At 45.4% G+C, this 24144-nt stretch overlaps 1 protein-coding gene across 3 annotated transcripts in view; it reads left to right on the top strand.

The window, feature by feature from the left end:
• The window catches only part of DCBLD1 (discoidin, CUB and LCCL domain containing 1), a 48521-nt gene extending 24843 nt beyond the window's left edge, over window positions 1–23678 (top strand). Inside the window, exons 3-15 of one of the 3 annotated variants that reach the window (XM_075414166.1) lie at window positions 1594–1731; window positions 2290–2341; window positions 3090–3159; window positions 4897–5030; window positions 9860–9900; window positions 11181–11396; window positions 12117–12247; window positions 14063–14210; window positions 14300–14416; window positions 15915–16005; window positions 17055–17104; window positions 18653–18772; window positions 21250–23678. In XM_075414166.1, the coding sequence (XP_075270281.1) occupies window positions 1594–1731; window positions 2290–2341; window positions 3090–3159; window positions 4897–5030; window positions 9860–9900; window positions 11181–11396; window positions 12117–12247; window positions 14063–14210; window positions 14300–14416; window positions 15915–16005; window positions 17055–17104; window positions 18653–18772; window positions 21250–21767 (1826 nt within the window). In that variant the 3' untranslated portion in view covers window positions 21768–23678. Of the gene's footprint in view, window positions 1–1593; window positions 1732–2289; window positions 2342–3086; window positions 3160–4896; window positions 5031–9859; window positions 9901–11180; window positions 11397–12116; window positions 12248–14062; window positions 14211–14299; window positions 14417–15914; window positions 16006–17054; window positions 17105–18652; window positions 18773–21249 lie in introns of all 3 variants that reach the window. The other 2 variants (XM_075414165.1, XM_075414167.1) reach the window with 2 other exon arrangements.
• Window positions 23679–24144: the final 466 nt, after the last annotated feature.

Raw genomic sequence — 24144 nt, 5'->3', positions numbered from 1 at the left:
AGACCTTCTCAAATAAATCACTCGTGCAGTTGTCTGGTATGACACAGTGTCAGATGCTGTCTTTTTGATAAGTTCATTTCCTAAGCAATTTGTTTAACCCTTTTTATAGACATTGTTTTTTCTAAGTCGTGAGTCATTTTAAACACACGAGTACTCCAGGGAAATGTCACACCCGTCACTTGTTTCTCTGCCTGCCTGGCTTCACTGTATGGTTCTTATAAGCCCAAAGACAGAGTTCCTGCTGTGGTTTGTCCCATTCTCCTGACAGCTGGCTGTTGTTGGCTCTGACTGGGCTGCTCTATAGGCTGATCTTACAGTTGTTATAAGGCTGGTGAAGTATTAGGGAAAGACTCCCCCCAAAAATGAAGAGGCTCTTAGGAAGGGTACCACACATCACATTTGTGCTGTGCTTGCATTTTCTTGTATCTCAGAAGTCAGTTCTAAGTTGCCCTGAAGTAACCACCATTGATAAACTGAGGTTGTCTAGGAAAAATCAAAACGATCCTTTTTCCTTCCAGGGACTTGCTTTAGGATCCAAAATCTGTCGTTCATCAACAGATGGGCTGAGGGCTTGGAAAGGGTCTTGTTTGGTTTTTCGCTTGGGGGGAAAAACCCCTGCTGTTTTACAAAAACCTCTTCTTAGCCCTTTATATTGTAAGCAAAAAAGTGTACCCAAGCTACTTTGGATTTTCTGTGTCATCTGTTTCTGAGGGCAGCCAGGGACAAGTGTTTGCACCCAGGTCTGGTGACAGAGGCAAGAGAGACTATGGCAATCTCAAAAGAAAGCTCCCCTGAGGATCCGACTTCTGAAGAAGCAAATGTAATTATTGAGAGTCCCAGGCACGCCTGCCGTCACAAGAAAGGAGTGTCCCAAAGGCTGTTCCAAGATACTGCGGTTTGTGGCTATAAAACCCTTGTCTAATTCAACGTAAGCACAAGGCTCTTGTCTCCCTGTCTCACTCACTTCATCTCCGTTCTCTCCCTCTCTTTGTTCAGAGCTCTAGGGACTTGAACTGTATACTTCAATGGTCTGATGAATGTTTTTAAAATAAAAATAAATGAAGAAATTTTCTGAGTAAGGTGGTATTGCCTTGTAGCAGTTTGGCTTGTGGCACACAGGTCTTTGAAAACCAGGTACCCTGTTTGTGATCTTCGTCTTTCCTGAACGGCTGCCGTGCTAGAGCAGCACGAGCTGTACACGCCTGGAGAGTTTATCTAGGGGACACTGGGTAGATCCCTTGGATCCCTTTGCCTTTGAATGTTCTGCTCTTTTCTCTAATGAGTTACTCCTAGTTGTAAGCATGCTGCACTTCGAAGGCTGAAGGGCATTAATCATTCTCTTAAGGCTTATGTGATGAGAGACATGGATGCTGGAATTGCTACCATGGAGAGACAGTTGGATCGTGGCCACTCCTTGTCAGGGTAACTCTGGAGCTCATACCCGTAAAGGACTGAAGCCAAAACCCTTTTGTCAGCATTTGGATTGGTACTGAAGAAGAATGAGCGTGTTATGAAACTCTTTGCTAATCATGAGAATATTCTAGCCTAATTAAGTCATCTAAACTTCTGAAATCGTCTTTGTTCTGTCTGTAGGGCCATACTGTGGTAATGTGATGCCCGTCCCCAAAGAAATAATTCTGGATAGCAATGAAGCAACTATTCACTTTGAGAGTGGATCCCACGTGTCAGGACGAGGCTTTCTGTTGTCCTATGCCAGCAGTGATCATCCAGGTAAAGTGAAATCCAAAAGTACTAAAGGATTAGTAGCATAGTCCCCCCTGTTTCATTGTCTTCTCTACACACATAGGCTTTAGCCCAAATGTTTGGTCCTAAGTATTTCCAGATTAGTGTGAACCGTGGTATTTTTAATAGCATGTATTCAAGAAGCAGTTGTAATGTTAGGTAGATACAATAGCTGCTGAAATCTTACCTAGGCAATTTGCAATACAGGCCCAGAGAAAGGCAAAGCGAGCACCTTTCTGTGAAGCTCCACTGTATTCTGGGCTCCAGCATCTACCACGCAGTGATAAGATGAAGTGATAGGAGAGATTAAGATTTGATTCCTACATTTAATATTCTGGGGGTCTGTGCAACTTTGTTGAAGGTGTAAAACAGAAGAGTAGAAGAAGGAGATGAAAAGAATGAGGGAAAGCTATAACTGTTGCTTTCTATCTAATAAAATTGTTCATTATACAGAGAGATCTTTAAATGTAATTTCGTGTGTAGCCAAATATTTGTCTGTATTTCTGTGTCCTGCAATGGGGATTGACATTTCTAAACTTTTCACAGATCTAATCACTTGTTTGGAAAGAGCTAACCACTACACAAAGGCTGAATTCAGGTAAAGAGGGTTTGCAGCTCTCTGCACTGTGGCTTGCTTTGTTGTAGCTGTCGTCTGGTCCAATTGTTAGAAAATGTCATATACAGCAGGTACAGTCTTGATTTTCTGGAGAAGTGAGGTTTTTTTTGAGCTCTGATGCTGTAATAGTCCAAGACACAGTTGTGAGAAGCAGTAGTGCAGAATGGAAGTCTACAGCCCAGAACAATGAGGGAGCAGTTACAGAGCAATTCTCATTTGGGCATACATATACATGGTACATGTAAAAAGAGTTTCCATTTTGAAATTCAAAGTAGCCTCAAATTCCAGTGCTTCTCCTGAGAATGGATGACGCCCTAGCTGATACGGGATTATTTGAGGACAAGCTATAATTTCTTGGTTCCTTGAACCTTGTGATAGGATTTGAAATCGTAATAAATTGTGCTCTTCTGGCTGCTGTCTGGATGTGCATGTAGGCTTCTTATCTGGGCTGTGCTGAAATCTTGCATGGTAGCATTTCTAGAACAAGAGAACTAAACAGAAATGCCCTTGCAAAACTGCTTTTCTGGTTCTTTGTGTGCTGCTGCATGCAGTCCATTCATGAACCCAAGGGCCTGTTTCTTTACCTGCTAGACTCACTAACAGACCATCAGCCAGAACTTACTGTTAAGATGTTTATTGGGTGAGAGCATTTCTTTTGTATGAGTTTGTTTCTTTATATCATCACTACAGTTCGTGTTTTAAACAAGCCTCCCTTCTCTCACTACAGCAGATATTGTCCTGCTGGCTGCAGAGACGTAGCAGGTGACATTTCTGGGAATGTCGGAGAAGGATACAGAGATGTAAGTACACAGGATAATGAGGCGAAATTTATAAAAACAGAAGCATAGCACAACTTGGTTTCAACTTTTGCTGCTTGACTTTTGTCAGTAATTCTTCCCAGCTGTGTTAGATATACGTTTTGTTATCAGTATATGAGTGTGTTATCAGTATATAAGCACATGGAGACACTTTTCAAACAGACCCATCAATTGTGTGCGAACAAAGTCCACTGACTGTCAAATACACCTACTGACTTGTGGTTTCTGGCTTTCTAGAAAAACCCTGCATAAGACTGGTCTCTCTTGAGGCAGTGCTCATCGATGTGCTGAATATTCCCAAAGCTTCAGCTTTTACTTGTTTGGAGTCCATGTGCATTTCTTTTCTAAAGTTCTCTCTTGTAGGAAAAAAAAAATACATTTCGGTAACATGTGGGTTTTCTTGAAGATCATCACTGCAGTATCCCAGAAATCTGCTCTGAGGCGAAAAAAATATTATACACTGCCTAATCACATCCCACTGATAACTACCAACCCCTTGGGTTGTTTTAACTGCTCATTCTTTAAAGTGAAGTAGTTGCCTGAGTGGTTGCGTTTATCCACAGTTCATATCACACAGTGCTCTGCCCTTTCTGCGCCCCTCACCCTGGTGTCTCCTCCTGTCATGCCTGTGAAAGCTTTACGTCTCTCACGGTGGAGTAAGTTTAATCATACCACTGAAGTAAAATCCCACCCTATGACAAATATAGCAGTTGCTGAGTTTACAAAAAGTCAGCGTTCACGTTTAACCTGTCCATCCAGTTATTCGAGCACAGGGCTCCAGCCTGGGAAGTGGCAGAGCTGAAGAAACAACTGCATGCCGCATTAGATTCTCATTAGCTGGAGTTATTCCTGCCCTTCGTTGGTTGGTTCAGGGGATTAGGAAAGCAAAGGAGCACATGGCATGACTCACGCAGATCTTATCTGCGCTGAGGAATTTTTGAAAGACATTTTCCCTCCACCCTTAAGGGGGGATTCAGCTTTTCTGGTGGGAAGGATCTGTGGGCCTCCCCTGGAGCCCTGCTGCCTTTGTGTCCCCTCCCAGCACTCCCTGGATGGGACAGCCCCGCACCCCAGCTTGCCGAGCAGTGTAACCCAAGCTGGGCCCCTGCGAACGAGACCAGTCTCTGCCAGCAGCCCCTGGGAATGTCTCCTTTCCACCTTTCTGCTGGCGCTTCTCGGCTCTGTCCTAGCCCAGTGCCACGTTATTGCCGCCTGGTTGGCAAACAAGTTGTCCTGTCTGTATTTTTCAGCGTTACCCCACCTGAGATACTGGTGAATGGGCTAGACTTAAAACCCAGCGGCAGGTAGTCAACACATAGCCAAATCCCTGATGTATGCTGTCACTCAAATCCGAAGACACAGCAATAGACAGGTCTGCCTTCAGGCAGGTCCATCAAGTAATTATCGGTTTCTCTTTGCAAAGAAGACTTTGACTTTGTTTTCCCCTGAGGAGTGACGCAATACTTATTCGGCTAAAATCTTACAGCACCTTCTCAGAAGCAGATTATTTGCTTTCCCATTTGGAAAGGAAAAAGGTGGTGACACTTGAAAACATATTTTTTTTCAAAGATGACTGTTCTTTCTCCCTCCCCGGCTCTTATTCCTCTTGAGCCTTTGCCGGATTTTACGAGCTGTAACACCTGTATGCCAGTGACTTGGAAGCGAAAGCATCAGCAGTTTGTCAGATCGATGCTCTGAGCTTCGGCTTCTGCCTTTCAGACCTCGCTGCTGTGCAAGTCGGCGATACACGCAGGCGTCATCGCGGACGAGCTGGGCGGTCAGATCAGCGTCACCCAGCAGAAGGGCATCAGCCGCTACGCAGGCGGCGTCGCCAACGGTGTCCCCTCGCACGAGTGAGTACGGCTGGCGGGGCTGGGGCTTGGCGCTGCCCAGGTCGGCCGGGACGCTCATCTGGGGAGGTGAAGATGTTAGGTGTGGCTCTATGCTTCTGTGGGTTTATTAGAATGGTGTTAGGGTGGCATGTAGGAAGATGTTCCAGGCTTTCAGTGGCTCTGTACCATGTAGGGCGGTGTTTTCTTATTTTTTTTCTTCTTTTTCTTCCAAAATGTGTGTGTAAATTACTTTGTTAGGAGATAACATGAAAGCACGACATTCTACAACAAACGCCTTTAATTGACGTGCTAATAAATCATGCTAAATTCATGTTAAAGTTTAAAAAAAGCTAGGAAGAGTGAATAAATAAGAAGTGCCGTTGAGCCATAGGGGGTTTAACGAACAACTTCTTAACATTGTGCTTTTGACATGTTCAGAGTTTTTCTCTTTTAGAGTATTTATAGCAAGGGTGTTATATTTACCACTTATCTTCTGACTTTTAATTGTACTGTTGTTGAAGTAGAAATAAATCCTCTAATCTCTCTCCAGCACAGTAAGCCCTTCCAGCAACTGCTTCTATCATTCCTGTTGGTTTATATTTTTTAATTTTCAAATGTTATCTGGATTTTACATGAGGCTTTTTTTTTATAGGAGGGGAAATCTCTTCAGTCCCATAGCCTACGAGAGCTAAGGGAGTATGTATTTTTTATACTTTTTTCCTGTTTTCCCCATGATTGCTCCACACCCTCCTGACAATTTTGTGGTCGTGCTTTCATTCATTAAGGAGGGAAAAAAAAGCATTAATTTGGTCTGTTGTGCCTAAACTTCACCATAGATTGAAATGCTTTATATGTAATGGCACTGGAGTATAAAAAGCTCAGTAGCATGTAGACCACTAGTGGAAGGCCTGTAAAGCCGAAATATTTTCAATTTTTCATACACGTGTTGCTTGAAAGTTAATTGCCTAAGAAAATGAATATAAACTTGTCTCATGCAAAACACGACTGAGAGCTCAGCTCAGCCACCAACCTCTTTCATAAAACAAATAATACAAACTCTTTCCATCACACATGCCAGCTTAGCGAATCCCTAAATTAAATATTTTGTGCCTTAACTAAAGGTGTTACAGAACCGTTTACATACATTTGTATGTTTGTGATCCTTGAGAATCCCAGGAGGAGTAGCTCAGACAGTAGCGCATGAAATGTGGTAATGAAAGGCAGCTGGGATTCCCCGTTGTATTTTTTTTTCACAGTGCAAGAGCTAGCAGGCAGTGAATGAAGGGTAGAAGACAGCAAATGTACACATGATGGGGGAAAACACTGTTTCCGTAATTGACCCATCACCTTACCTGCCAAGCTTCCTTTTAACGTTGCTCTTCACAAAATATCCTATACATTTCACGTGAGCAATAGCAGTACCCGCAGAGATACAAACTTGCCTCTGTTACATCAAGCGGGAACGCTCCCATTTACTTGGTGGAGAGCTGAAACGTGGGCGTCCGGGCTGAAGCCAGCCTCCGGGGCTCGGGTTGAGCCCCTTTAATGGGAGGCCCCTGTGACAGCACCCTACGGAGGGGTGCACCCTCCCTAGCTCTCCTGCATAGCAGGGCAGACGGAGGCACTCCTCGAGCATGATGCGTGTCTCGAAGGGACTGAATTGCCCCAAGGAGAAAACTGTCGCTTTCCACAGAATCACAGAATGTTCGGGGTTGGAAGGGACCTCTGTTGGTCATCTAGTCCAACCCCCCTGCCGAAGCAGGGTCACCTACAGCAGGATGCACAGGACCTTGTCCAGGCGGGTCTTGAATATCTCCAGAGAAGGAGACTCCACAACCTCCCTGGGCAACCTGTTCCAGTGCTCTGTCACCCTCAGAGTGAAATTAGAAAATTGAAAAGATTATACAGGGGAGCCAAAGGTAAATGTGCTCATACTGTGTCAGACGCCCGCAAGCTAGATGGCACGGAGTTTGAGAAAATCAGAGTGTGAGCACAGCGCTCCCCGGGATGTTCTGCTGCTCCTGGCAGCTGGGACAATCCCTGGAGCAGATGAACTGCTGCTGTGAGCCCGTTGTCCCAGGAGAGGGAAATTGGAGGATGCAGGGAAATCCTTTTATTTCAAAACATGAAAAAGTGTTCCTAGAAACAGTAGGCCTGTTTACTAAAGAACTGAACCAATGCATTTCATGCTTTAAAAAGGCTTTTGTGAGAGATGTTTCCAAAGCTGCATGGCTTCCCTGTCCTCGGGATACCTACATACTGCAAGAAATTCCTGCGGAGCAGCCAGTGCCAGTGAGAAAAAATTGGTGCTTAGACAGCAGTGCTATAAGAGCTTTTTAGACGCCCTTAAATAAAAGCTTACTCAAGTTTTTAAAACCTCATTTATAGTGGATTTAGGTATTAAAGATTTAAATTATTTAGTGACTTGAGCCGAAATTGACCTCATCAAAAGCTGCTGCTGAAGTGCATCGAGCTGTTAAATATCTGCGTTGTAATGTGACGGTGGAGTTACGGCTCGCTCGCTCGCCAGCCCTCAGGAGCTGACCTTGGCCTCCCTGCCTCCATTTTTCAGTCCAGTTGTTACGCTCCAGCGTCTGTGGGGTTTTCAGTCCTCATGAGCCATGCGTGGACCTGCGGCCGCAAATGCTGTAATGAAGATCAAGTGGCTGGCTCTACTGGGCGGCTCTGATAGCCCAGTACAAATATGTGGGGGGGTGACTTGGCAATGTGGCCTGGCCTGTGACTGTACATCTGTGCACATGAAATCATTTGTCTTTGAAGAGAGACCACATGCTTGTGAATCGTGAGAGATGTGATATGGTGATAACCTGCACTGCTGATAAAATGCTTGCTTGAGACCAGCTCTGGGGAAAGAAAAAAAGTATTTCAGGCTAACAGAAATGTATTTTGGGAAGCAGCATCTTTTTTGCACAGAGCTAGCAGCACAGGTCTCCCGAGCAGTCCTGCCACCAGTACTGTTGGCAAGGCAGGATCCTGAAGGTTGTCAGGAAAATGAGGAGCATGGGGCGATACCATCTCTTAAAGGACAAAGTGAAATTTGTGTGACAAATGCCACCTGTCACATTAAGAAGCTGATGAATTACCACTTACTGAATTAGTTTGTCCTCTTCAGTGACTTGCAGAATTATAGCAGAAGTATTTCATCTTGATTTCATAGCTTTATAGACCTTAGAAATGCTAACCTCCTCCCTTGCTTTGCTAAACTTGCAGCCCTGTATTCAAAAGGGATCTGGGTGACTTTTGTATTACAAAGCATTATCTCATAAATAAGTATTTGAGGAGCGCTGTGATTTCTGTTTTGGGTAGGTTTTACTGATCACCATGGGGTTTTATTTTCTTCTTGAAGTAGATTGCTTTGTATTCACTAAGAAGTCAAAAATTGTTTTGGCTGTAATGTTGAACGGGTTTGAAGCAAGCAGAGCACATCTGATCGCCCCTGAGGATTGCCGGGGGGAAGATGTGGGAGGGAGAGCTTGGCTTTTTCCTTCTAGCTACGCTACCGCCTACATGCCCAAATAAATCAGTTCCCTCACAGTGCTCTCTGTCATCTCTGAAGGGCTTCGTTTGCCTGTAGTCATTAGTCTTCCCTCAGTGACAAAAAGAAGTGGTGTTTTTATTGACCTTGACATGGGAGGACTTTTCCTATTCCCCGTTTGCAGTGCTCTCAAAACACGCAGCCGTGCACACCGCTGTGAGCCCGCAGACAGTACCTCGGGGGAGATTTTCCTGGCCAACAACAAAGGGCAGCCTGAAAGGGAGCTGTCGCGATGTTTAAGTGCAGAAGTTGTTTTACTGCTCAGTCACGCTGGCCAAGGCTTTTCAAAAGGGGCAAGTGATGCGTGCAGCGAATCGGAGCGACGTTGAGGGGTCAGATTTTCAAGAAATCCAAACTAATTTCACGTTAAAACCCCGGCTTTTCTTTTTATTAGGCAGCCAGTCAGAGTCATCACTTCTGGAATGAAACCTCAGGGGCATCTCGTTAAGAATCAGAAAGTGGCTCTGTGGGAGGCACAGCTCTCCCTTACAGTGGCGATTTGATCTTTGTGCGGGGTTGTGTGGAGTGGCCCAAGAAGTGGCTTTTCTCCTGAAGCAAAGCGGTCCATGTCAGAAAGGGCAAAGAAAAGGGGAGCCGTAGATGTGGTCCTGTTAATGGAGCAAAAAGAACCATTCCTGATGGGAGCCGTTGGCTGTGGTTACAACAGAACTGGTTCCCACCCGGCTTACAACAAGGAGTAGTTTTCATTCAGTCTGGCTGTGATACGCCTGCAGCCAAAGTAGGAGCGGTCAGAGCTGCCACGCTTTAGTCATCAAGCGTAACTGTTTCACGGTGCTGAAGGCTGGATTTTCTTGGAACTAGATGTGGGCTTAGACTAACAGAAAGTCATTGGTTTCAGTGAAGTTGCTCTGATTTGTGGGTGAGGAGAGCCCGGGGCCCGGTGCTGGAGCCGTGCAGCACCGGTAGCTGCCGGCGCTGGGAGCTTTCCCGTGCTGGGCTCTTTTGAATGCTCTCGTGGCGCTGGTCTGGTGAGCCGACGGGGAAGGCGGCAGAGGAGAAACGCAGAAGCATGCAGCAAGAGTAACAGGCTGGTGGGGACGGGGAGTCACTTCAAAGCAGAACAAATGCTCGAAACAATTAAAAAAACAATGTGAATTTAGTCACAGTGAGAGGTGACAAAGAGTGCTCATACCGGGGTCAGTACCCAGCCAGCAGAGTGAGCGGCGATCTGGCCAGAGATGTTTTCCTAGATAAACAGGGATTCTGAAACTGTACCTCGCTGTTCCCGTGACCCCTTCCTGAAAGGCTGAATTACCTTTTTCTTTTCTTACAGTGGTTCGCTGTCGGATAAGCGGTTTATATTTACTTCAAATGGTAAGAGTAATGGCTTTATTTTTAGCTATTCAAATGTTACCTTTTTATTTAAGTGTTTTCTGTAAAAGTTTTGAAAAGTAATCAGAACGTCAGGCTGTGTCTAGGAAGGATATTTTAGGACAGCAATTTTTTAAAATTGACAAGTGAATAAAAAAATTGAAGGGATGTGAAGTGGGTTAGAAAAAAACACTGAGTAGGAATAGGTCATATACACGTAGATGAGAAACAGAAATAACATTCTGCTGTTACATTTCTGGTGCCAGCATATGAAAAATGGCAATCAGATAATCCCATTTTTATGTACTATAGGTGGTAGAAAATGAAAGCAGTTTTCTTCAGACATTTATAAATTCCATCTTCATTATACACAAAGAGAACAAAAACATAGGAGGAATGAAAATATATTTACATTGCACTGATACAGAACGAGTTTTTGTTTATGACTTTCCAAGATGCAGAAGCGTCTTTAATCTGTCAAGCTGTTCATTTGCGTAAAACATAGCAAAGAGGGGGGAAAAGTTCGCGCTCGTTCATTTGAATTATATTTCAGTCATCTAAGATAAAATCATTTACTATTCCACTGAAAACTGTAGAGCATGTATAGGCCTTTGAAACTGCCAGGGAATTATTTTTAAATTCATTGAAACCTTATTCCACTGGCCTGTTTTCTCTTAAGAACTTCAATGTGCAGAAATTTTGCGGGTTCTTTGGTGGAGTTCGTAATACTTACCTGCAGCTATTATCTGCATGATATCACCTCTTGGCAGCAGTATCAAGGAGCTTCTCTGATGAGTAACTTTCCTAGCCCTAATTGCAGGTGAGAATCATGAAATATTTACAGTAAAGTGTTCCTTTCAGTACAGTGCCTTCATCTGAGAAACGTTTTGTACAGCAAAGTTAGTTAATGCCAATCTCAAAATGTAAATATTATGTTTCAGAAGGAAAATTTAAAAATATAAGAAGTCTTCACATGAATGAGACTAAATTGCAGAGATTAAAAACCAAAATGGTAAGTTAAAAATAGCAGATGTAGTCAGCAGGTGTCATGTATGTAGGAGCTATATTGGTAAAGGAGGGGGACCGCAGCACTCTGGCACTGGATCGTCCACTGCAGATTGACTGGCAGACACCACAGCTAATGGATAGCGTCAGGCTAGCACTAGATTAAGCAACATCTGACTTTGCTGTTGTGGGTGGTCTTCGTATGTTGCTAGCCTAGTATAAAAATACACTATGAAAACGCAAAATAACTCCTTCTGTCTGTCTGTGGGGCTTCCTAGGCTGCAATAAATCTCTCAGTCTGGAAGAGGGATTCCTCTCCAAGAGCCAGGTTACTGCATCTTCCTACTGGGAGGAGACCAACGAATTTGGGCAACTATCCCAGTGGTCTCCCAAGGAGGCTTGGCTTCAAGTCCCAGGATTGGCTTGGGCCTCGAATCACAGCAGCAATCGTGAATGGTTGGAGATAGACTTGGGAGAGAAGAAGAGAATAACAGGTATGTCCCTGTCTGGTTAGTAGAAGCTGAGGTTTCAGATAGAGAAGAAACTAAGTGCAGCTGAAAAGCTAATAACACGCTGATGCAATGTTTCTTTCATTAAATGTAACGAAATGTTCTGCATTGAGGAGTATTATTTTCATATTTAAGAAATCATGGTCCTCCTATAGGGATATAGGATTGGACTCCACTGTTATGCATGCCTGATCTGTAAACATGCTGTAGGCTCAAAACAAAATACTTACACAGGGACCTGTGGAGCCTGGATGGATGATAAATGATTGCTTAGGACCTATTAATGATGCAGTTCTGGTATCAATAAGAAACATTAAAATCATAGCCTTTGAAATAATAGCCCTGATGAAAGACATTTCTGTTTCCAGCTCCTGGTTTAGTTGTAGAAACGTAAACTACAGTTGCTGCTAAAGACTGCCAATATGGACCATAACATCAACAAGCAATTACTATTTATGAAGTCATTAATTTGAACTCTGTTAAAAATTGCATTACTCTAAATTCACAATCTTAAACTGATTTGCATTCTTCACCCGACTTTTAAACTCAGTAACCACCCCTGAATTCCAACATAGTTTGGAAAATTAGATAAGACTTTGATGGCAAAGTTCTCAGAATCATTTTAGCTTCTGTGTTTGTATTTGAAAATGTTCCTTTAAAAAAGACATCTAACAAATGAAAATGTATTTTGCATTCTGTTAAAAGGGATTAAGACCACTGGTTCCGGATCCACTATGCTGAATTTCAACTTTTACGTAAAGACATTTACAATGAACTACAAAAATAACAACTCAAAATGGAGAACTTACAAAGGGATTCTGAGCAACGAAGAAAAGGTAAGGGAAAGCAGGAGGGGTAGGAAAGCACAGAACAGTAATGCGTACGCTGCCTTGACATTGAAGGGCAGGCTTTCACTGTCAGGAGAGATTAGGAGTTTCAGACTAGTCTGGACTTGGGTTGTCTTCACCAGCGTAATTTACAGCCACGGAGTAGACAGCGAGCTTGTCGAAACAAGGAAGTTATCCAGGGCTCACTGAAGTTGTGAGACACACACAGGGAGACATGTGTATGTCTGTGTCCTTCTTTTAGAAAAACGGTATAATTAAAGCTGTACAACAGGCTGTTTGGGCAAATCTTCAGCTCAGCTCAGTGCTTGCCCGTGCTTGGAACGCCGTACCAGCGCGGAAGTGTCGGCTGGCACGGCACCGGCAAAGCTGAGCCCAGCCCCCCCGAGAAGCGAAACAACCGACTGGGGTGAGCACGGGGCTGCCAGTGGAGCTGCTCCTGCGGACCGAGCTCCGGCTCAGGCTGTGCTGCGGTCACCAGGGTCTGCCCCACTCCCCACCCCTCGCTGGCGGGGCTCTGCTGACACGAGTGGGTACAGCCTGTGTCCCTTAGCAACTGAAGTAACTGGACGTAAAATAAATGCTCTTACACCAAAATACCTGTCCACACAACAGCGTTCACAGACTCTGAGCAACTTTAATGATGAACAGATAAAAGCAGTGCAACAAGTGCCTGCAGACAAAGGATGTGCTGCACAGGTTTGCCTGATAACATTTTCCCCCTGAAAACCTCATGTTTCATTTCAAACACAAAAAAATACAAACCCAAAAGCCCCCCTCCCTGCCACCACAGCGTTCCAGGTCGGACCTTCACTCATCATTTCTGAGGGAGCTCATCTTGCCTCAGGATGAAGCGTTACCTGGTCCTCGGTCGTGACAGCAGTTTTTAAAAACTTGGTAGAGCTATAGAGAGATTTCGTACTAGCTCTGATTTTTCTTAGCTTGTATGGAAAGGAATTTCACTGTGCAACATTAACTGGTTTAAGGTTTTTTGAATGTTAATCTTCAAAGGTGTTGGCCCAAAAAGAAAAATCAGCCTGCTGTGGCTGAACGGTGAAGACTAGCTATTCAAAATCTGCTAGTTTGCAGTTTTCCACAATGACTCGTTATTTACAAATAATCTGATGAAAGTGTTATATATGATCTTAGTTTCAGCTAAGGTGCATAACAAAACCTGTCCCATCAGAACCCCATGTGGCCTTGCATTTTATCTAAGATACGCTGAGGTCACTTCCCTAGCTCATCAGGCTTTTAAGTTCTCCTAGATCATGCCGAAGCATCTCCAAGAACTAATTTTCAAGGACTGCTGTTCTGCACATGGGCTGGATTGATTCTGGGAAATACTGTGCAAGTTCAGGAAAAAGGAGACACAACCATGAAGTTAATACTCACTCTTCAATCTTGATACAGAAAACTGACCATTTTACTAAAATGTCTAGAAATATTTCATTTCAGTTTTCTCTTTTTACATTTTTATCCCCTGTTGCCCAAGTCAGGGTGCTGCAGCGCTATTAAATCAAAAATGGGAACATTATACCAGCATACATTAACTAGAAATTACACAGAGTTGAAGCAGAGTGATGATCTCTCTTCTCTGAGCCAACAGCAGAATGTGATCGTCTGTCAGAACTAAAGAGACTGTTTCTTTCCAGAGGTCTCAATTCCAAAAGTCTTGTGGCTGCATCCCAGATTATCAACGTATTTTAATTTTAGGATAATGAAAGTGTTTGAAGTTGGATGTCAGGAGTGCTTTCAAGAAAGAGGCTTTTAAAACGGAGCGAACAATGTGCTGACATTTTGTTGCAGGTGTTCCAAGGCAACTCCAACTCTGGTGACATAGTGCGCAATAACTTCATCCCTCCGATAGTGGCCCGTTACGTGCGAATTATCCCTCAGACGTGGAACCAGAGAATAGCACTGAAGCTGGAGCTGATGGGCTGTCGAATAATGCAAGGTATGGGGTAAGCAGCACTCCCCGGGCACGGTGCCTCCGAAGCCCCCTGTGCTACCTCAGTGCCACTGACGCCCCCTTCTCCTTTGCAGCGAATAGCTCATTTACGCACTCAATGTGGCAGAAACCAAGTCAGAGCACGGAAACCTCCCTTGGAAAAGAAGACAGGACTGTTACAGAGCCCATCCCGTCGGAAGAAACTAACTTGGGTAACACTGCCTAGCGCTGCATTTTCTGTAGGACGCATCGTGTCTTCCGCCCAGCCTGAGTGAACTTTAAACTTTCTCACAAAACAAGGGTTTTATTTTCCCTTCAGACTTTATTAAAGGTTAATGACAGAGAGAAGAGGGAGGAGCCTAGGTTCTTTTTGTCTTAAGGCACAGAAAAAGATTGAAAGCCTTAATTTCCCTTGACGTGTGAAACATCAGGCTTTGGTTTCCCTGTGATACTGGTTTAGTTGCCATGCTTGGTAGGTGGCTCAAGGGACTACGCTGGGCACTCATCGGTGTTTTTTGGAGGAGCTCTTGCTCACCCTCTTTGTATATTTTGTATTTTTCGTAACACATGAGGCAGTGGTCTCACAAAGCTGTAACCTCTCTGCGCAACCATGACTCCTCCCAGAGCAGGTCCCCAGCTCTAAGCAGCACATGGTAGTGCACGGTTGTGTAATTACACACTTTGCCATCGTGCGTGTCTTCATGGGGGCTCAGACAACCCTAATTCGCATAATTCTCCCTTAATTTGCAGTCTTCATCCTTTAATGTTGTGGAGCAAACTTCTTAGATCTTAAAAAGCAAAGAAGATTTGTTGCATACACTGACTGTTTGGTGGCCCCATAGCCAGGCAGGAACTGCCAGACCCACTACACCAAGCACTGCTACCCGTTAGGCAGCTGATCGCTGTAGGAATGTCTCTGTAAAAAAAATGGTTGCAAGAAGCAATCCCTGTAAGAAAAAAAGCTCTTCTGAAACTGCATGGCTCTTGCCAAGAGCAAGCTCAGTTCATCTGTGCAGCAGTATGAGTAAATTGTATCCATGTTCACTGGAAATGAAATCTACTGAGATTTCATCTGCTAAATTGCAGTGCCCTGTGGACATGTGTGCTGCCTTATTCTCCCAGCCTGGTGAGTGCCTGTAGGAAGAGCGAATGGCGCGCTCCTGACACAAGAGCCACCCCACTGCGAATTTTCAAATCCATGCTCTAAACCACATTGTGTTAGAATTTAATAGGGGCTAAACAGGATTTTCCCTGTCTCCACTCCTGGAAATCTTTGAACTGTTTTGACTGAAATGTTTCAACCCGTTCAGCATGAGCCGGGTACTCTACCTGCAAAGTTGCAGCCTCATTTGGCAGTTTTAAAAGCAACTGAAAACAGTGTGTGTAAGTGGCATTTTAAAAGTTACCTAGTGTGTAATAAGAAAGACCTGCTCTTTGTAAGGATGCGTATCGATGTTAAGTCAAGTGTCAGCCCTGAGAAAGTATATGTAACTCCTTCGTTTCAACACTCTTCCACATAAGCACATGGCAGCCAAGTATGGCTGAGGAGTGGTCTTGCAGTTTTAGAATTTTACATTTTCGTGCTCTCTTGCAAGTAGAGTTCCTGCAAGATTATCTGCCTTTTGCTGTACTCTCTGTAGTAAAAACTGCCAGCTTCATTTGCCTTTTAAACTTTTATCCTTTTTTTTTTTTTTTTTTTTATTCCTGCAGGCTTAAAGCTTACGGCTATAATTGTCCCCGTCCTCGTCGTGCTGTGTCTGTTCCTGTTCTCTGGAATTTGTATCTGTGCAGCCCTACGCAAGTAAGATTCTGGCTTGTGTCATAGGAGGCATTTGTGGCTACCTGGCTTGCACATCCAGCTGCGTGTCCTCTTTCCAGAGCCTCTTTACGAGGGACCTGGGTATCAATCCTGTTCAGCAGTCTTCCTTTTAAGTAGAACTCGTGTTGTGTCTCTATAAAGTGTACATCTTATTGTACATCTCCCCTAGTCAGAGAAAAACAAAGGTAAAGCAGGTCAGAACTGCACACCCCGATTTTCAGTCCAATGTAACTGGCTGTTCTTGCAGCCTGCGTATACCCCCAAATGCTAAGGGGTAAAGCAGTCGAAGATGGAATGGTTTCCATACCAAACCCCAGTAAAAATTCAGTGAAGGGAGGATTTGAGCTAAGTATCTGGATCATTTTCTTTTATTTCCCTCCTGTTGTGTTTCTGCTTCCTAGTCCCTTAAGTTAGAGCACTTAACCTAGCAGGCTGAAAGCAGAGCCCAGCTGTAAGGAGTTGCACACATACAGTGGTAAGTAGCTATAGCTAAGCCGCTTCATTTCACCAGTCAGAGGACTGGAGGAAGCGCTGCTAACTGTGATTCCAGCTAAGTGTCTGTTCATATGAACCTGCACTTGCACGTAGAGCCAGGAAATGCTTCTGTCATCCCAGTCATGGGCTTTGGAAGTATCAGGAATGCTCTGGTGATGTTGCTTCATCACTAGCGGTAGCCAGCTGTGCCCTGGATTCCCAGTAAATCTATAAACTAGCCAAAGAATTCAGAAGAGCCGACTCAAAATGTAACCTGGAGTGGCACGTACAGACACGGACACATCAAATCGATGAGTGCCAGGCACACGAAGTTTGAACACCAACACTCACAATTTGCGTATAGGTGGGGAAAAAAGAAATGTCAAAACCCTGCTTTGCGTGCCTTACTTCCTAGTAAGCAACGGCCTCCAGAAACCAAAAGTGAAGCGTTGTCCTCCGCCGCTGAACACAAAGGCCCTCTCTGTCTGCTGGGGCTAAGGCATGAAGCTGAAGTGCTGTCAGTGCAGATGTTTATAAATGCTTTCCTCTCCTTGCAGGCGAGAAGCCAAAGGCCTGTCTTACGGATTATCCAGTGCTCAAAAATCAGGTTCGTGTAGAAGCAGGCGCTTTGTCCTGTCCTGTCCATCGGACCAAGGGGAAGGGGGTTGTGCAACTGAGCATGAAATGCTTATCAAACAGTATGCATGTTTCCTCGTTCAAATTCTCTGCTTCATACAAGGGAAACGGCAAACGATAGTCCCACTTGTGTCATCCTAGCACAGTGCCCTGAGAAACAATATAATTTGGTTTCTATGACAGAAAGGCAATTAGCAAAAGATCTATTATAGAGAGTGCATAAATTAGCATGTAAGAGTGCTCCCAGGTGCCCTCCCTTTCCTTCCCTCCTCCAGAATACCTGTTTTGCAGAATATTGCTGCTTTCCTTTTCTTCTCTCCCCAGCAGAGGGGAATGCCTTTCTCCAAGAAAGCAAGGACTAATAATTTTTTATGGCTTTAATATTTCCATCTCGCTGCCCTCCCTGGTTGGGACTGTATTTATAAAGCCTAACAATACCGACTTGTATTTCGTATGTAAACTCTGAATAGAGGATTGGCTTGAGGAGTCTGCCTTTGGGGCTGCCTTCAAACCCCCAGTGAATTACATTCTTTGTCTTGCTCAGTAACGCTGTCTAGAGTGGGGTCTCCCACCAGCCTGGAACCTGGGGTTTATCTGTGTGTCCTGCCCAGCCAACTCTATAGAGGAATATCCTTCTGAATCTCAGCTTTCCGTAAAAAAAGAAACAACTAAGCAATTCACATGTCTCTTGACAAGTGCCTTGCAATAGCTCAGCTCCGAAATTTCATCCCTCAGCAGGTGCTGACGTCAGTGAAAGGAACGCTGTTACCCACTGCAGCTCGCCCTCATTAGAAAATTAATTTGTACTTAACATCATATTTGCTAGTATGATTTTTCAAGGTCACACCATAATCCTTTCTCGCTTGCTAATGAGGACAAATCCCAAGAAATTGGAGGTATACGCAGTCAGTTCATTTGTTGCATATGTGCTTCATAAATCAAGCTCCTAAGCCCTTGTGAACCAGGCTTGGGACTTGCAAAGCTGGGAGCCCACCTCTCCGCAGACCTCCTGTCGCAGGCTCCAGGCAAGTGCCTGACACTGTGGATTTTTTTCTGTCTCACAAGGGTGTTGTGAGAACAAATTAACTGATGAGTGCAGGTGCTCAGATATCAAGGAAACAGAAGCCATACTAATCTACTGACAAAAAGAAATTTTAAGCATTATTTTTGCCACATAAGGAAAGGCAAAACACGTAACTGATTTAAAGCTGGCATTTTACTGATACGCTTTGTTAAGGCGTCAGTGCAGGCACCTACAGAGTTTGAGCCCTGCTTGCCAAGAAAATCCTGTACAAAGCTTCATTTTCACTTGGAAATCCCAGCTGATGATTCACTTTTTCCCTTTCACCCTCCAAATTTAGGGGGATTTTTTTACAACAGCCCATTTTAGTCATACTTTTTAATTAATTTAATATATTGACAGCAATGAGTACACCAGAACTTAAACTTTCAGATAAGTCTTCTGGTTGTAAGCATTTAACTTGCTGATAAGCCTTCTGGTTTTATTTCTTTGTCATAGGTTGTTGGAAACAGATCAAGCAGCCCTTCACCAGACATCAGTCAACTGAATTTACCATCAGCTATAATAACGAGAAGGAGACACCACAAAAACTAGATCTGGTCACCAGTGACATGGCAGGTAACAGTTGCTCCCCCTGCAATGCCTTCATTTTGCTCTGCGTGCAGAGCAGGTAACAGAGAGGGACAGGCCAGCGATGTGACAAGCTCCAGCTCTCACGCAGGCTGAGGCCCAGGAACAGATTTATCTATGTTCATCCCAGGCCTATAATGAAGCAGCTAAATATATCAGTGGGAAAAAAACACTGTTTTGGAAAGTTTTTTCTTAGAGTTTTCGGGAGAGATTTCCTGACTCTAAAATAGTTACAGCTGAAGGTAGCCATGGATAGCAGTCAGGCATGGATGCCGTGCAAGAATGTGCCTTGGATAGGATAGTTTGGCTCTGCTGACTGATTTCAGTGTTTCTATTTGGACAGGAATGTCTCTGGAAATGGAACAAAGTATAATGCCCCTTGTTGCTGAGCAAATAGAAAAATTGCTTCGTTGGTTTGTGGTGGGATTCCATGCCCAAGTGGAAGTTGTGCCGAGATCCCTGTGCAGCTTTCTTGGTGCTTGAACCATTTTGGAGAGGAGGCCCCCTGAACTGGAAGCAAGTAAATGAGAGAGAAGGGAAAAACCAACCACAGTGCTTCTCTCCTCTGCTGCCTTGGCTCCAGGTCACTGTTTGGATAGAACAAATCCCCGCATCAATACTATTTGCATCCCAAAGGGGTGGGTTTTTAATTCATCCTCTTAGCACATCTTATCCCTGCCTAGTTTAGTCGTGTCTGGAGAGGTTAGTGAGACCAGCCGTTTCATGGGATCAGTGATCAGCCTCCAGATCTTAGAAATTCTTCAGAATTTCTCCAATACGTTTGGCAGAGAAATACATTTAGGAAACAAATGGATGGTTAGTGTAATTCCATATGGTGCTACCCTGGATATCTTTCAAAGATGGTTTCAACCCTTTACAGAAACTTTCAGTATAAATATGCAGACACAGATAAAGAAGTTTTATTTCATGAAGAAAAGGGAGTGGATAAAGGTTTCTCACAAATGATGGTTATCTGGCTCCCCTGGCCGTGTGCGGGGAGCCTCTGCTCTCTCCATCCTCCCCTCCTGCCGCGTGTGGAAAGTCCTAACTCTGTTCCATCTGGCCAAGCAGCTCCCCAGCCTTAGCGTTTCACCTACACTCTCCTTAAAAATAAAAAACATGAGATAAAAATGTGAACGCAGCCCAGAACTGTGCCATTTATTAGTTTAATGGCAGAAGGCGTGTAATGTGCATAGAGGTTATCGTGCTGCGTGAAATTTGCCCCCTTTGAATGCCCGGCTGCCTGCCAGTTCTCAAAGGCAGCCAGGAGCGAGTCGAGGCGCTTCAGCCCGAGCAAGGGAGATTGCTGGGGATGGTGGCAGCGATGCCGGGGAGAGTGCACCACTCACTCAGTGAAATAGCATAACACCTTCACCCGACATGCTGAAGTCTGGGACGTAGCCAGGAACTGCCAGAAAGATTCACAGGACATATGGGATTGAATTCGACGCTCATGTCAGATGAACCACGATGCCAGAACAGAAACTGAGCTAACTTCTTCACGCCTGCATCAAAGCATGATACTTTAGCGGTGTCATTTGCTAGAGCTGTTCAGGCCACCGTATGTATCCGAAACAGAATTGTCACCAGCACCAAAGCGAGGAAGTTAGAACATTGAATTTTCCTCATAATAGTTCTACTGGATTTATTGAAAACCCTTTCAGTCCAGATCTCCTCCTTACCCAGCAGCCTGGCAGCCTCTCTGGCTAAAGGTGCAAGCACGCGCTTCTGGAGGCTGCGTTTCCTCGGCCTCGCTCCTTGCCCCACCTCGGGCCATTTGCCCATGCCCAGCTCTGTCCCTGCCGTCCCCCTTGACCGGGGCGACCACCCGGTTCCCCTGGCAGCACTGGGCCTGCTTCTCCTCCCATGTTCGTCCCCCCTCGCGCGCCCGCAGCCATGCGGAGCTGCCTCAGCGCATTTCACACTTCCCTTGACTCTCTTGGCTGCCATTCCGCCTAACTTCAGCCTGCTTGTCAGTCAGCGACTGCGAGATGCCTTTTAAATAAAGCCGGCACTTGGTCGGGTGTGTTAAGAATCCTCCAGGCATTTTAATTATTCCAAAAGTGGAACACTTGTTTTGGAGAACTTCTCATTTGTGGATCTTCATGCGATGTCCTTTGTCCAATATTTTGTTGACTTCTGTCTTTTTTCAGGGCTTTTGGGGTATACTCCAGAAATGACGTTGATTTATTTGGGTGGGTAGGTGGGGAAAGGGAGGGAGTAGGAGAGGGTTGGCAGACTGGAGCTCCTGCATGGAAGAGCTTCTGCCGCATACTGCAACACTTGCTAGCTGAAGGAGGTTATGGGACCAGCGCTGGAGAAAGGTTTCCTCACATCCCTGATAACCACGCATTTGATATAGTAACCGAGTCATTTCTCAACATGAAATGCCTATCTATGCATAAGTATTATGTACAGAAAATAACCCGTCTATGCCCTATTGAGCAGTTCCTGCTTGCTTTTAGATTATCAGCAGCCTCTCATGATCGGGACTGGGACGGTAACACGGAAAGGATCTACTTTTCGACCCATGGACACCAAAGACGAGGGAAGAAGGGGGAGTTCAGAGTTCGAAACTCACTATCACTGTCCGCACAGAGCTAAGCGGCACGAATACGCTCTGCCCCTGACCAGCCAGGAGCCCGAGTACGCCACCCCCATCATAGAGCGGCACACAGCGAGAGAAAATAATTTCCCCTCTGAAAACGGCTACAACGTACCTGTCGTTTCATCTCAGAAACACCCTCTTTCTGCCGGCAGCTTCCCGAGTCCGTGTAACACCGCTACCAGGAACGGAGACTATCAGACACCCCAGAGTGTCGCAAACTACGACAAACCCAAAGCCAATGGTGTTCTGACCTCCGTGAGCTACGGCACGGACTACCAGAAACCTCAGCCCGGCGCCCTGGGCAGCGAGGGTTACTCAACGCCCAGAGACTGCCTGAAACCCATCAGCCAGACAGCAATGACAGCTCTCTTGTGATCTGCCGAGCGGGAGAGCCGCGGTGCGCGGGAACGTCGCTGCACAGCTTTCTGAAGCGAAAACAGAGTTTGGAGGGACTCTGCCGCAGGAGGCAGAAGGCAAACAAGCCCTGTGTACATAATATTGCAGTCTTGCTGGGTTCTGACATCTGAAGAAAGCATATGCTGTTTATCACTGTTTATAGCAAGAGAGATGTTATCGGTGAAGACTGTACATCTTATTTTCTGCAACTGATCTCAGTGCTCCATTTGCAATGTGTGCAATTTGTACATAGCTTTTATTTAAGGAGAATTTCTTAAGTTTCCTTTTCACCTGGGTGATTGAAAGGATTGCAGGAATGCCTGTTTAAGAAAAACAGGCCTCCTCCTCCGTCTGTATTTTACCTGCTGTTGTACTGGCAGCTGTAAATGGTGACTCTTGCGGTTGTGGTGGTTCCTCTCCTATGATAACCGAAGACAGGGCATCGCTGTAGTTCTTACTGGGAGGGCAGAAAAAGTAAAACTACTTGAAGAATAATGTGCACAAGAGAAGGCAGCTGAGCATTCAAACACTGTGCTCAAACCCAGCTTCCTGGCTGCTTTTTTTAGCAGCAATTCTTACATGCTTGAATTTGGTCTAGTGTATGAGCTGAGCCTGTCTAACTTGCTATTCGTGTTAGAAATAAGTAGAAAGGCTGAAACCAGTTTTGGGTTCAAGCCATGGTGATCACTCTGCAATAGGAAAAAAAAAACCAAGCCCACAAACAACAAACCCAACCCCTGTCAGTCTGGGGTTTTTTCCAGGAAGCATGCGTGGAACCAAAATGTGAATTTACAGCTCAGAATTAAATCCCATTCAAGCCCTAGCTGATGCTTTTGCTGCTAAACTATAAGGAAATGTGTTTCTTGGCACAAAGCAGCAAACTTTCTGAACTTTTCATCGCTCCACTAGGCATTTTTCTGTCTTACAAGTTTAATGTAACATATTTCTATTTGAAATATTTCAACCAAGTAAAACATGGCGTGTGCGTGGCTTGCTTGGTTGCAGTTAAATTTGCAAGACAGCAGATCAGGACAGTTGTTTTCAAATAGTTTTTCTTTTGCAGCTAACGTTACCCTTAATCCTGGTTTTGGGCAGACTTGACAAAGCGCGGGGATGGGTGCAATGTGTTGCACAGTAGCTGCCTCCTCCTGCAGCAGAGGCCTCGTTGAAGCGAAACGCCTTCTGGCTGCGGCTGGAATCGCCCGCTGCAGCGCCGGGGGCAGGGGGGTTGAACTAGATGACCCACAGAGGTCCCTTCCAACCCCTACCATTCTGTGATTCTGTGATTCTGTAATTCGAAAGCTTGTCCCAAAATGTCGAGCAGCGACATGCTGCTGGGAAGGATGAACGGTGCTATATTTAAAGCGCAAGGTTGGGAAACGAGACCAGTAAAACCAGTGCTCTGGGAAAGTCGCTGTCGGAAGGCCCTCCGTTTCCTTGGCTGTGAATTGGGGATAACCCGCCAAGGAAGCAGCAAAGATGGGTGGTCTGTTCACACAGTGCTTGCAGGTCCTGGGGTGGGAAGCGCCGTCGGAGCACAGACTGGTCGCAGTGACCCCCCTCACCAGTGCTGCTGGCTCCAGCCATACCCGACCTTCAGGCAGGCTCTTGGTGGGTGCTTTGCAGACCCTTGTTTTGTGGCCTCGGCGGTCCCAGCCCCTCAGGCGGCTGCTCCATGCTCGCGAGTCCCGGGCAGAGAGGAGCGAGCCGAGGCGACCTCGCAGCCTTCCCATGTTTGCTGTCAATACGGTTTCTGTGAAATGTCTGAGACACCTCAGGTCCTGAAGTGAAACAGCAGCAGCCTGTTTGTTAGACCGGGCTGGGCGGTGTTGTTTACCTTCTGTTGTTTACATGTCCCTGTAAATAAAGAACACTGGTATTTGTAAATCAGTCACACAGGCCTGTTGCTTAACTCGGTTCCATAGGAAGTTCCAGCTGAACATGAGGAAGAACTTCTTCGCTCTGAGGGTGATGGAGCCCTGGAACAGGCTGCCCAGGGAGGTTGTGGAGTCTCCTTCGCTGGAGATATTCAAGACCCGTCTGGACAAGGTCCTGTGCAGCCTGCTGTAGGTGACCCTGCTTCAGCAGGGGGGTTGGACTAGATGATCCCCAGAGGTCCCTTCTAACCCCTACCACTCTGTGATTCTGTGACTTGGTCATCGCCGCACGCCCACTCTCGCCACGCACACCCCGCAGGGTGAGAGAGAGCCGCTCCGTACGCCCTGCTGATGCGCCGGGTGCCGCAGTCCACAGTCCCAGTGTGACAGGCTGAAAAAAGCTGCTGTCAGTGCCCCGTTTAGTCCGGCTTTGCTGCCCGGGAGCGCTCGAGAAGAAGCATCCAGGAACAAATGCCTGC

The sequence above is a fragment of the Opisthocomus hoazin genome, chromosome 2, assembly GCF_030867145.1.
Source record: "Opisthocomus hoazin isolate bOpiHoa1 chromosome 2, bOpiHoa1.hap1, whole genome shotgun sequence".
Lineage (NCBI taxonomy): Eukaryota > Metazoa > Chordata > Aves > Opisthocomiformes > Opisthocomidae > Opisthocomus > Opisthocomus hoazin.
Note: the sequence above shows the minus strand (reverse complement) of the source record. Positions and strands in the feature narration are given on the sequence as shown.